The sequence below is a fragment of the Nomascus leucogenys genome, chromosome 11, assembly GCF_006542625.1.
Source record: "Nomascus leucogenys isolate Asia chromosome 11, Asia_NLE_v1, whole genome shotgun sequence".
Lineage (NCBI taxonomy): Eukaryota > Metazoa > Chordata > Mammalia > Primates > Hylobatidae > Nomascus > Nomascus leucogenys.
Window position 1 is genome coordinate 75,818,336 of NC_044391.1, and position 14,011 is coordinate 75,832,346.

General features: G+C 39.8%; 1 protein-coding gene across 2 annotated transcripts in view; it reads left to right on the forward strand.

The window, feature by feature from the left end:
• The window catches only part of ARHGEF26 (Rho guanine nucleotide exchange factor 26), a 141,896-nt gene extending 132,187 nt beyond the window's left edge, over nucleotides 1-9,709 (forward strand). Inside the window, exons 12-14 of one of the 2 annotated variants that reach the window (XM_012510747.2) lie at nucleotides 4,769-4,836; nucleotides 6,391-6,495; nucleotides 7,238-9,709. In XM_012510747.2, the coding sequence (XP_012366201.2) occupies nucleotides 4,769-4,836; nucleotides 6,391-6,495; nucleotides 7,238-7,380 (316 nt within the window). In that variant the 3' untranslated portion in view covers nucleotides 7,381-9,709. Of the gene's footprint in view, nucleotides 1-4,768; nucleotides 4,837-6,390 lie in introns of both variants that reach the window. The other variant, XM_030822740.1, reaches the window with a different exon arrangement.
• The last annotated feature ends 4,302 nt before the right edge of the window (nucleotides 9,710-14,011 follow it).

A 14,011-nucleotide genomic window follows, 5' to 3' on the forward strand; every position in this document is an offset into this window, starting at 1 on the left:
TTAATTAACAACAGGAAGTACATGGAATGGAATAAAATTGTAAATAGTATCTCTGACATAGTCATATACTTCATCCTTTTAGAAAAATCACAACATAAAGACAGTATACATGGAAACATTTTATTTATTGCAGGGTATAGCATTTTTTTCCTTGTTAAATCTAAATTCTAAGTCCAGTCATAATCTTACATTTATCTAGTGCCTGTCAAAGGATCTGATCTTATGTGGTCCTCATTACCAACCCCAATAGGACAGGAGGTCTTCTATCAGCAAGGAAACATCATTGACCCGCTTCAGGTTAACTGAAGGATTCTGGACCAGATTTTTTAGGTCTGAGCTAATGTAATATGATAAACAAGAAATAATTGATTTAACTATATAGCATGTGACAAAAATCTAAATTTTAGAACTCTTAGTGGGCTAGGGATATTATTTTGCTTCAGTTAGATTTTTTTAAATTTGGCAAATTGAACTGATATCTAGTTTTTTAAGGCCTGGTCTCAGCATTTTTAATGACTTTTTTTCACGCTATGGGCTTTCTTTCATGGATCAGTTTTCTGAACTAATCTAGTTGAATTGAGTGTGTGAGGGAATGAACAAAAACAACTATCTTCACAATCCTGTTCTTTACAAAGGTTCGAAGGACTTTTTTCAAAGTCCATGGATATAGAAAATTCAAAAGGAACCACAGGTAAATGTGTAGGCTGTAAGAAGAAACACAAAAGGTAACTGGTCAAATGCCATTTTGGGAGGGATAAAAGGAAGATTAAAGAGCAACGAAGGGCTCTTTTTTTCTGTTGAGCAACCAGGAAAACCCTGTTAGTGATGGAGTCCTCAGCCAATGTTCTGCTCTGTGCAGCCTCACCTGCAGCCCTGCCTCTGTGATTTCAAAGCCTACTTCCTACTTTCTCAGTATGTATCTATGTTTTGTAGCTGATGCCTGGTATTCCATAAGAAGTGAGACTTTGCTGTATCTTTGACCTTCGTGCAATTAAGTTTAAACCTACTGTGCATAATAAATTATATGAGAGATAGGACAAGGTGCTACCACAGCTGATAGGAAACTGTAGAAACATCATTTCATGCCATGCATGGAGAACTTAAGGGTTATGAAAAGACTACATTTATAGATATTTAAGTTAAGAGTCTCATTTCAATTTAGTCTTCTTTCTCTACGTAGGTCAAATGTTTTGGTAGAGTGTTCCATTTCAGCACACTGCATGCTGTATTGGATTTTGTGTGTTTTCTGCTCTGGGTGTTCCCTCATACTGAGGGCAGTGAAAAGCAAGGGACTCCAGTGTACTTGCTCTGCACCCCCAAGCTAGCCCAGGGCCTGTGCAAAGTGAATGTGGGTGGAGGAAGGAGTGGTAAGGCGAGTCTTGAAAGTTGATATGCCGCAGATGGACTTTAGTGCAGCATTGCTTACTCTTGTCACTTTGGGCAAAGGGAAAAGTCCATGAACTGGCTGTGTGGTAGATTGTGAATTCATCTCAATTGTTTTATATTGATATGTCCCTGGAGAAAATAGATGTCTGTGAGTGAGCCCTAGACTTCATGTCTAAATTTAATCGTGGGTAAGTCTATGCCCTGGTTTTTCCTGTCCCTAGAATCCATCTTACAACTTAGTTCCTGCCTTAGAGATGGAGTGCTTTCTGCTTCATAGCTGGAGGAGCTCCTTAGCAGGTTTTTTTTTTTTTTTTTTTTTTTTGAGATGGAGTTTTGCTCTTGTCGCCCAGGCTGGAGTGCAATGGCGTACTCTCGGCTCACCGTAACCTCCGCCTCCCAGGTTCAAGCAATTCTCCTGCCTCAGCCTCCTGACTAGCTGGGATTACAGGCGTGCACCACCACGCCCAGCTAATTTTGTACTTTTAGCAGAGATGGGGTTTCTCCATGTTGGTCAGGCTGGTCTTGAACTCCCGACCTCAGGTGATCCCTGCCTCGGCCTCCCAAAGTGCTGGGATTTCAAGTGTGAGCTGCCCCACCCGGCCTCTTGGCAGGCTCTTGAAAGCCCCAGGGGAAGTCCTGTGGATTTGACAGCATCTAAGAGGGGGGTGGGAGTCACTCAATTGACTCAATTGAAAGTTTCAAAAAGCCGCTCCTTTTAGTGATAGCAACAAGGAGTGTCTTGTTCTATCCTCTGGAGTCCCTGTGAGAGGCAGCCGTGTCTAAGAGATGCTATTAGCATCTAGGCAGCATGCCACAGAAGTGAAAGATTTCATCTGGACTTCTGGAAACTGGCTGCAGGGCAAAGCCACTGCTGATACTGGCCACTGAGTGCCAGAGATGGTGTCTGTGTACAGGAAGATCTGCCTCACTGGCTCCAAGTTGCTCTAAATTGCTCCAGAAGACAGCAGTATAGGCTATGTATAATTTGTTTCGGTATGGCATAGACACAAATGGATCATTTTAGATTTCTCTTGGTGAGCAACTCTTCCATTCTGGAGGTATTTTGTTTTCGATTGGCTTTGTACTTTGCAAATTCCACTTGAGCCTGTGTAAAAAATAGGTCTTATTTCCAATAAAGACATGATAGCAAAGATGATATAAGCATTTGCCTGGGAATTATTTTACATGGAGTTGTGCTTTGCTTATTTCTTATAGAACTATTGTAAAGCCCTTTGTCCTGTATTAGAGAGAGAGAGAGAGAGAGGTTTTAAAAGCAAGACAGGAGCCTTGGCTTTTATATAAATTGTGCATATTACTACTTGAGACACCATCTTGACCAAGGCCCAGCCTCATCTTAATCTTTGAAAATGCCTGTCTTTCAAGATAGTACAGTTTCCACCATTCCTGCCTTCCATCATTATTTTGTAAACACCTGCTGCATAACACCACCTCTTTGATTTCAGACTGCCTGGGTTAGGTGCTTAACATACCAACTTGCTTTGTCCTCTGAAAAAATAGAAATAATTTTGGTAATATTTTCAAGATGGTTGTAAAAATTAGATGATACTTGGAATTGTTTTAGTACCATACCTGACACATACGTGCTTCAGAATATTATTTAGAACAAGGCCCAATTCCTGCCATTCTGGAGTTTATAGCCTGGTAAGAGAAGCAGATGAGTCAGTAAGTGATTGGGCTCAATATGTGATGAGTTATATAATTCATTCATTAGCAGATGTATACTGAGCCCCTGTTATGTGTTGGGCAGTGTTGTAGAGATAATGCAGTGAACCAAATGGATAAGCTGCCTGCTTTTATGAGGCTTACTGTTGACCAGCAGTATAATAGAATTGTGCAGGGGGGTGCCCTGGAAACAGGATTATCAGACTGGGATGGGGATGGAAGGATTGGTTTATGTATCAGAGGAGCCTCCGCTGGAGGAAGTGAACCTTGTGTTTTCAGCATTGAGTGGATATATGTTGAGCAAAAGAAGCCAAATAGAAAAGCATACATACTAAAGGATTTCATTTGCAAAAAGTACAAAAGAAGCATGGTAAGATAGAATAGAAATTCCATAGTAATGGAAAACAGAAGAGCAGTTACCTTTGGACAGAGTTTATTGATTGGAAAGGGTCAGAATGGAAATGCCTGGCGCATCTATGTCTTGGTAAGTAAACACAGAGCTGTACATGCTTATGATTAACTCAGTTTATGTTATGTATGTTAAGAAATTTTAATGGCAATAATGAGTGGGCTTATCTAGGTAAAAACAGGGAAGGAATAGGAAGGGCTGGGGCAAGGGTGCTATGTTCCAATGCGGTAAGTCATTCTCTCTGCCTGGGTTGGAAGGATGCACATGGGGATGAAGGTGGGGTGACAGCGACAAGCGTCTGTAGATTCAGGTTGCTATGAGAGAAAAGAGTTTTTTTCCCCAGGTGTTGGTCATGAAGGCATTTTTTCTTAAGAATGTAGAGTGGCACAGTAGAAACTGACTTCGGTTTGAATTGCTTGCCTCTGAACCTCTGTCTGATCTTAGCATCCTTCAGATGGGCTTTTGGGAGGATTACATGGAATGGTGGATGTTGAGTGCAGTGTCTGACATGTAGCATGTGTTTAATAAATATGTAAGAGAGTTAAAAGTATGTGTGTGGCAGGGGCAGTATTTAATTAATTGTAATTTTAATACCTGATGCTCAAAATAAAAAACCAGGGTGACTGCATTATGTAGAAAAGTGCTTATCTGAAACTTTTGATCCTTTAGTTGAATAATTATTTTTATGTAATTATAGCTTAATATTAAAAGTATTGGTCATTTTTCCTGTGCTCATTAAACCATTTTAAGCATTTGGGAACAGTATAAAAGTGGCCGAAGAATTTCTACTTCAGTAAGACTCATATTTGGCAAAATTAGTTGTATGAGGGATGAGATAACTAAATATGTCAAGTTTCTCAAGTTTTCTGAAAGGTTTGAGTGTGTGGGAAGGGAAGTGGGGAGGAAGCAGAGAAATTAGTAGGATTTTTATAAAATGAAAAAACTGCTTTTGAAATGTTAAACATCAAATTATGGGTATGCTAAATACCTTTTGGGGTTATCATGTGTTCGTGTAATCAGCTCCTTATTAACTTTTAAACTGTCATATGAGTTCCTTTTAATCAATAATGAGCCAAGTTCACTCAGACTCTTTTGACAATAATGACTAGTCTCCTGCTTATTTTAGACTTTCCAGCTTATCACTTTTAAACTACTCTCACCCTGTTTTACCGTACCTCTCTGGAGAATCTCTTGTTTTCTGGGAATGCCTTTGCACTGGCTGCCTAGAACACACTCCATTCTGTGTTTTTACACCTTGAATCTCTCAGTTGGATCTGTCCTCTGTTTTAGGAGCGAGCGGGCCCGCTGGATAACTGCCCTGGGACACAGCAGCGGGAAGCCGCCTGCAGACCGAACCTGTAAGTTCTCTCAAGGGGGAAGCCCACTTGGGAACATGGATGGGCTCTGCCCCCTGCTGGACGCCGGGTTACTAACGAGTTATATCACCACAATACTTAAGTTTCCTCCAGGGCTTCCTTCTGCTTTACACCAGAAATGTATGATCCTTGCTTTGGAAGTCAGGGGGTCTGAATTCAAATCCAAGGTGCATTTCTTTGCTGTGTAAACATGGCAAATCATTGCTTAGCATTACAGAGCCTGTTTAACCATCTGCAAGTCAGTTACACCATTATATACAACATGGGGTTATTCTGAAGATTAAGTTAAATAATCTATGTTAAAAGCCCTACTTGAACTGTAAAACTCTTAAATGTTTAGCTATTATCAGTGGGCAATAGTTGATCATGTTTAAACCTTCTCCATACTGACTGGATTTAAGCTGAAAAGTATTTTTAATCTAAAAGAAAATTACTTAAGAATTCTTTTTGACCTTCTAAGAAAGTGTGTTTCAGTATTCTAGAGAATTAGAAACTGGCGCAGTGAAGGGAGGTGTTGTATGCCTATTAGCTTCCCAACTTTGATGCTGTGGTTCCTTAGATTATTACAGTTGCAAGGTCAAATCCAAAGAATTAGAACAAAACACTGTTATCCTGGAACACTCAAAAATTATAGCTTTAAGCTTAGATTAAAAGCCAAAATGACTGGTTTGAAAGTTCCCGGAAATCAAGCTTTGGATTAAAAAGCAAATTAAGAAGTCACATGTCAGCATTTTTTTTTTTTTTTTTTTGAGACGGAGTCTTGCTCTGTCACCCAGGCTGGAGTGCAGTGGCGCTATCTCAGCTCACTGCAAGCTCCGCCTCCCGGGTTCACGCCATTCTCCTGCCTCAGCCTCCCGAGTAGCTGGGACTACAGGCACCCGCCACCATGCCCGGCTAATTTTTTGTATTTTTAGTAGAGACAGGGTTTCACCGTGTTAGCCAGGATGGTCTCAATCTCTTGACCTCGTGATCCGCCTGCCTCGGCCTCCCAAAGTGTTGGGATTACAGGCGTGAGCCACAGGGCCCGGCCACATGTCAGCATTTCTGAGGAGGTCTAACATGACTTCTTAGCTTTTGGTTGGAGCTCATTTTATTTCTAAACTTTTTTTGGCAACTTTCATGTGCTGCTGTTGGGATGGGGAGACACTCTGATGAGAGCCAGGAGAACTGTGTCTGTTGCAGATTTTGCATGGCCTTGGCACATCAGCAACTCTTTCATGTCTCAGTTTCCCTAATGCAGAGTGGCTGTTTTCTGTTCCATTGTGTGACATGACTAATGACTCCTGATCAGCCTGTTATTGAGGGGATTCATGCATCATAAAAGGCCTCTCAAATCTGAGCTTCTAAAATTCTAAAGCTTACAGCAAAGCAAAGGAGTTGCTAGAAAAGATGTTCTGCTTTTTGTTAGAAGCCCAACTTGTTTCTCTCAATGCTGGCCCTGAATTGCAGAGAAAAATGAGTATAAGTGTACATTATTGGATTGCACATGTTTTTTCTCTGCTACTGGAAACTTAGTATGTCCTCTTTCGGCCTCAGCACTGACCCAGGTGGAAATCGTTAGGTCATTTACTGCTAAGCAGCCAGATGAACTCTCCCTGCAGGTGGCTGACGTCGTCCTCATCTATCAACGTGTCAGCGATGGTGAGTGGGAGCGTTCTTACGGGACACTCGTGGTCCAGGATGCAGAGTGCTATAGACCCGAGGAGTGTCATTTTGTCATCATTGCCCATATTCCAAATCTTGACATGTTAATGTTTGAGATCACATATATGTACTGTCTTCTCATCTCTAAGGCTAATTTTGCTGCTTCTCTGTTCTTACTCCTTTCCTCTTCCCCAAGACTTTATTCCCTAAATCACTGGCTTCCCAGAGGCCTAAAGATGACTTGGAGAAGTGTTTTGGGGACTGTGAAACGTTTGCCTCTTTATGTGCTTTCCCTTCAGCTTTCTCATGTGCACCTGCCTCTCATCTATCTACACTCCACGATTTATCTGATTTGGTTTTGAATGCAGTCATATGGTTTGTTATTCAAAAGGAAACCATGAAGTTTTTTTTCCCCAGTCCTCCAGTGACCTAGTTCTTATCTCTAAATATTCGTCCTTTCAAAAATACCGTTCTTCCTGCTATCCTTACCCAAAGCATCTCCTTTCCCAGCTCAGCCCAGGTTCAGATACTCTCAGCCTTCTCACTTCAGGGCCTCTGCTCATGTTCTTTCCCTGCCATGTCATTCATTCCCCCTCAAAACCTTTCCCTGTCCCACTTTCTCTTCTCACCGTAGCACCTAGCCTGGGGAGGGATGCTGCCTCTCAGCTTTTTCATATCCTTGGAGCCTGGCACACTCCAAATACTTGTCGTTTGATGTGGACTCTGTTCTTTTTCACAGGCTGGTATGAGGGAGAACGACTGCGAGATGGAGAAAGAGGCTGGTTTCCTATGGAATGTGCCAAGGAGATAACATGTCAAGCTACAATTGATAAGAATGTGGAGAGAATGGGACGCTTGCTAGGACTGGAGACCAACGTGTAGTCTCTCAGATGGTCTTTTGTTACTGCAAGATTTGCATGACACTTACTGGGCTGGTTGGTTCTGGGCTAGTTTTATTGTTAATTTTATCACAGCCTATTGAATTAAAAGAACGAAAACACTTGCCTTTAAGCTTGCCAGGTGGTTCTGCTCTCTCATGAGAACTTGGATACGGTGAGTTTGCACAGTTCAGTTTTTACCTAACCACACACTTGCAGACCTCCTGAGGTACACAGAATAGCTGAGCAGTTCACTTTCAGGGATCAGGTCATCTCTGCTCCTCCTAGTTTCACCATGTTCTGGCAATAAAAAACACATATTATATCCTGGTTTTCTCTATCCTTGCTTTACTAAGGTTACTATCTCTCTTTAAACATCGTTGTATGGTTCTCCCAGTATTAGCAAGATTTTATATCTGTAAAGAATGTCCAGTTTTGTAAATATTTCCCTGCCTTTTTTTTTTCTTTTTTTACATCTGATTCTAATGCTTTGTTAACTTCAAAAGAAACTGGTAGAGCTCAGAAGGTGAGCTGTTGTTTTTCTAAACCTCTTCCCAGGAAAGGGACATTGACACTTGAATTTTTGTCACCTTTTTCCTCATTAGAAGGAAAGTAGAAAGCCTTACTTTAGGATTTTTTTAAAAAAATCCATCTTACCCCATACTGGTCTTAAATTAAGTATAGACTAATTAACCTAAGCTACCTTTAACAACGTAGAATTTAAATGGTTTCACATATGTGAGAAAATCCTGAATGTAGGACAGGGGTCCTACTTTTTTCTCCCACCTCTGTCACCCAGGCTAGAGTATAGTGGTGTGATCTTGGCCCTCTGCTTCCTGGGTTCAGGTGATTCTCCTGCCTCAGCCTCCCAAGTAGCTGGGATTGTAAGAGTATGCCACCACGCCCAGCTACCTTTTGTATTTTTAGTAGAGACAGGGTTTCACCATGTTGGCCAGGATGGTCTCTTAACTCCTGCCCTCAAGTGATCCACCCGCCTCAGCCTCCCCAAGTGCTGGGATTACAGGCATGAGCCACCGTGCCCAGCCGACTTTCTAATTAAAAAAAAAAAAAAAAACTTCCCAAATGAGCTGATAAAAAACTGACGTGAGGCTGCTTTGCCTTCAATAATACCTAGTTTTCAGCTGTTCCAACTCGTTTCCAAATAGAAATTAGCTGGAACACACTACAGTAATCTCAAGGAAGGGAAAATTAGGCCTTAAAAGATATCAAGAAGTCAGCATGGTACCCAATTGAAACGTTTTGACCTTAGTGGGAATTCATTCTGTTTGCACTAAAAGCTTTAACTTGCTGTATTCAGAGTCCCTCTTACCTGTGAGTTTCTGTAGAACTTTACTTTTTCCACTAGTGCACAGAGAGAGAAAGGTTATTTTAATAAATAGTTTCATGGAGATGATGAAGGATGGGAGATTAAGAGGGGGGAAATGATTTTTACTGGCAGCTATATTCCCTCTCTGTTCTATTTTCTTTAACAAAGGGATAAAACCTGGCAAAGTGTACATTATTGGAGGACTCAAATCTATATGTGACATGTCCCAACTACTGTCCGCTAACTAGTTATCCAAATTGTAAAGCTACAGAAGCCCAGTGGAGGGGTAAGTGTGCCTGGCTCACACAGCCTGCACCGTCACCTCGGCAACGAGCCATTGTGGGGCACTGGGGACTTCTAACCCTTGGATTGCTCTTTTTGACCTGTGCATACATTCTAATTGTAAAATATATTTCAGACCGTGAGTACCTTGAGATCTGAGCAACTGTGTTAATGAAGTAATGGCAATGGTCCACAGTGAAAGATGTGTTGGGGTTTGCAAAACAAGAATTCCGTCGCCTCTTTAAGAATGTCACAGACTTTTTAAAGGAGAGGCTAACAAGTTGTAATATAATCTGTCATGTTTTATTTAGGAAGGAAGGTAAATTTGTGCTTGCACAGGGATCATTTTGTATTATTTTTGCTAATACCCAGTTGAAGCTAAAAAGCAACTATTTGAATCCTGTGAATTAATTTATAAAAATGTTAAACAGCTTTGGAGATACGTGCATCTTATGAATCATAGCCTTATTTAGCAGGATCAATGCTGTGTATTAAAGTGTTGTTATATGGCAAGTATTTAACACATTCACAGTATTTGATTTCAACTGTGAATTGTCTTAACACAGTTTTTTCAAACCTAGTTGTTTCTATGAACACCTGCTCTGAGTTGTACATTGACTTCATTACTAAAGAACAAAAATGTTCATTTTTGTCTCAGTAAGTTGAGACTGCTTGTATACTTTCAGAAAAATATGTGAATTTATAAAGATTTTGTAGGTACTTGTCCTTTTGTGCTGGTGTGATTTATTTTATTCTAGGTTGTTTTCAGTCAAGTATACAGTTTCCTGGATTTTTGGCCAAATCAGAGCTCTATTTAAAAGGTATCATCTGTAGCTAACATTTCAGGGGACTAATCTTTTCTCTTTGGGTACATGCTGGTATCAGCTGCCCTAGAAGACCAGAACATTTTTAGGAGATGGGTTGTGCTGTTTCTTCTCGTAGTTGGCATAAACCTGCAGGACTAAATCGCTTATCTTACATAGTGCACAGTTCCCTTATCCCCTGGAGCATATCCTACCATGCATTTGGTCACCTTGTATCTGAACCTTTGTGTTTGTGAAATTTTGCCACCTTGTGAACCTTGGTAGAAGTCAAAAAATGACTTGACATTAGTTTTTTATTGCTGCATAACAAATTGCCACACACTTAGTGGCATAAAACTACCCATTTAATATCTCACAGTTCTGTAGTCAGAAGTCTAGAATAGCATGGGTGGGTTCTCTGCTTAGAGTTTCACAAGGCTGTTAAGTGTTGGCTGGCTGCTTTCTTACCTGGAGCTTGGTGTCTTCTTTAAAGCTCTTTTCTGTTATTGGCAGGATTCACGTCCTTGCTGTTGCTGAGCTGAGGTCCTTGTTTGCTTGCTGGCTGTGAGCTAGGGGCTGCTCACAGCTTCTAGAGGCCCTTCATATCCTCGCCACAGGCTCCTTCCATCTTCAAGGCAGCAATGGCATGTTAACTCCTTTTCTCACTTGGAATCTGTTTGACTCCCTCTTAGGCTACCAGTGGGAGAAAACTCTGCTTTTAAATAACTTACATAATTAATTCAGTTAGGCTCATGAGATAAGTCCCTTATGACTAACTCAAAATCAATCAAATGATTGGGGACCTTAATTACATCTGCTAAATTCCTTTGCCATGCAATATAAAAGAATTATGGATGTAGTATCAGGGAGGGAGATTGGGGGACATCTTAGATTTCTGCCTATAACACCTTCTATAAAACCTTAAGATGTTTGAGGCTTAGAGTTTCCAGGATCTCTTGCAGCTAAGATACAGCTAGCTACGTGATAGGAAACAGCAATCAGCTACCTCTATCTTAGAATACACCAATCAAAGCCCTCTTTCCTGGATTTTCACTCAAGCTAGTGATGGAAGAGGAAAGAGATAAGGAATAACATCCCTGGAAGTAGCAGGATGCATCCTCCTCTTTGCTCCATCCCCTATCCCAAATCACTGCTGCATTTTTCCTAGGCTTTGGCAAGCACCAGAGAGGCAGAGCTACTTGGTGGACTTGCAGTGCTAAAAAATAATCCAGGTCAGTGTTTAGTACCATTAATAACACTTTTCGTGGATTTGGTCCCTAAAGGGCTTATTCTCATGTGGGAGTATGAATCTGAAAGATTTAAAGCTTTGCTTTCTGGGTTTTTAGTATATTAAAGTCCTGGAAGAAGAAAACACATCCTGTCTCTGAAAGAAACCAGCATCATCAGAACTAAGACTTCTGTTACTTCTAAAAGCAAATTGTCAAAGTTTCAGTAAACACTAAGACATGGCATTGTGATCCAGAAAAAAACAAACACAGGGACTCTATATACTAGAATCATCAGATATAGACATTGAAGCACTTACCATTGCTGTTGACGGAGATAAAGCCAGAACTGAACTACACAAAGTTGCGTAATAGAAGAAAAAAACCTAGAAATTATGGAACTGGGTTTAATGCCAGATTAGGTAAGAGTTAAAAGAGATATTGGGGAATGGGAAGAGAGGCTAGAAGATTCTACCCATAAGGAAGCATGGAGAGAGGAGACCTGGAGAATGTAGGGATTTAACTGGAATCCCAGAGGAGAGTGGAGAGAGAAAGCAGCATTGGCAAGGGGCTGGACCTTTATAACCCTGCTCTGACCAGATATGAGAGGCAGGCTGTCCCCAGGAAAAGAGAGCGGTCTTGGGTAAGGTGGCTCCCTTCAGCTGAGGACAATTCCCGTAGAGGGCTGATGGGTGAAGGCTGTCATCCGGTTGCATTCCCAGCACCTAAAGCAAAAAGTCCTTCAGTCCTGAAGGAGGGGGGAGGTCAGGGCAGAACATCACAACATTCACTACATGGAGCTCTATCAATGTTACATAAAATGGTCTAGGGTAAAAGGTATCACTAGGGATAAAGTGAGTGCCTACATAGTTGATGAATGTTTCATCTAATCAGGAAGATGGAGTAACTTAAATATATATTCTAGCAATAACCTAGCATATATATATGGCCTCAACTAAAGTTGGCAGAAATATAAGAAAAAAATAATTTAAAATCATAGCATGAGACTTCAACACACTCTCAGTATTTGATTGGAAGAATAGATACAAATCAGGAAAAGTACAGAAAATTTTAATGAAATAGTTTAACAGAATGGGAATATATAGGACACTCCACAAACAATTTCAGCATATACACACTTTTCAAGCACATAAAATATTTACAACATTGGGCTATTCCCTGGGCCATAAGGCACATTCCAACAAATTATTTAAAGAACTGAAGTTATGCAGAGTGAGTTCTTTGATGGCGACATAAGTAGGTTAGAAAACAACAAAAATTAAGAATTATCAATTTATTTGGAAAGTTAGGCCTTTCCAAATGCAAAATTATAAAATTCCTTGAAGATGACATAGGAGACAATCTAGGTGACCTTGGGTTTGGTAATGACTTTTTATCTACAACATGAAAAGTACGGTCCATGAAGAAAAAAAATTGGTAAGTTGAACTTTTATAGTAAAAACCTCAGTTCTGTGAAAAACACTGTTAGAATAAAAAGCCACAGACAGGAAATATGTGCAAAACGTAAAGGATTGGCAATCAAAAACATACAGAAAACTTAAAACTCAACAGAAAACAACCCAGTATTCAAATTCGGGGGTGGCGGGGGGGAACTAGGCAACTCACCAAAGATACACAATTAGTAAATAAACATATGAAAAGATATCTAAGATCATACATTAGGGAATTATAAACTTAAAGGTGATACCACTATATTCATTAGAATAGCTGAAGTCTAAGACCCTGAAAATACCAAATACTGATGAGGATGTGGAGCAGCAGGAACTCTTACTCACTGCTGATGGAAATGCAAAAACAACTTGGGAAGACAGTTGGGCAGTTTCTTACAGCAATACACACCTACCATATGATCCAACAATTACACTCCTTGGTATTTATCCAAATGAGTTGAAAATATGCCCACAGGAAAACCTGCACATAAATGTTTATAGCAGCTTTACTCATAATTGTCAAAACTTGAAAGCAACTAAGATGTCCTTCAATAGATGAATGGATAAACTGTTACATCTATACAATGGGATATTAATGAGCAATAAAAAAAGTTATCAAGCCATAAAAAGACATGAAGTAACCTTAAATGTACATTGCAAGGTGAAAGAAGCCAATCTGAAAAGCCTACACACTTTATGACTCCAAATATATGACATTCTGGAAAGGCAAACCACGTAGAGAGTGGTTGCCTGGGACTCAGGGGTAGGGAGGGATAAATAGGTAGAACACAGAGGATTTTTTAGGGCAGTGAAAGTGTTCTCTGATATGGTGATAGTGGATACATATTATACATGTGTCAAAATGTACAACAGAGTGAACCCTATGTAAACTATGGACTTTAATAATGAAGTATCAAAATTGGCTCATTAATTATAACAAATATAATCCATAATACAAGATGTTAATTTAAAAACTGGTGGGAGGGGGTAAAGGGGATTATGGGACCTCTGTACCTTTTGCTCAATTTTTCTGTAAACCTAAAACTGCTCCACAAAGTGAAGTATTAATTTTTAAAAAAGAATTGCTGAAGAAAGTTTCTCAAAGTAAGGAAATAACAGAATGAAACTTGGAAGATGAGGAATGAAGAACAGAATGGGTAAACATTTGGGTAAATATAATAGGCTATCCTTGAGTTTTAAAAATGTGAGATGGCTGAAAGCAAAATTATATTATCTGACATGGTTGTCAATGTATGTAAAGGAATTATTTAAGAAAATAAATTATAAAGCAGTAAGCTAAATACCTAAGTGGTTGTAAAGTTCTTGTATTTCACTAGAAGTGTCAAACTGTTGATACTAGTCAACTGATGTTATATACGTATACTGTAATCCATTGGGCAACAAAAAATATATACAAAGTGATATATTTAAAAACACAATAGACAAGGCAAAACAGAACAGTAAAAAAAAAAGAAAAAATCAGGTACCCACAGGAAGGCAGGAAAAGGGAAACAGGAAAGAAAAAAAATATTAAAGAAAGCAAAAA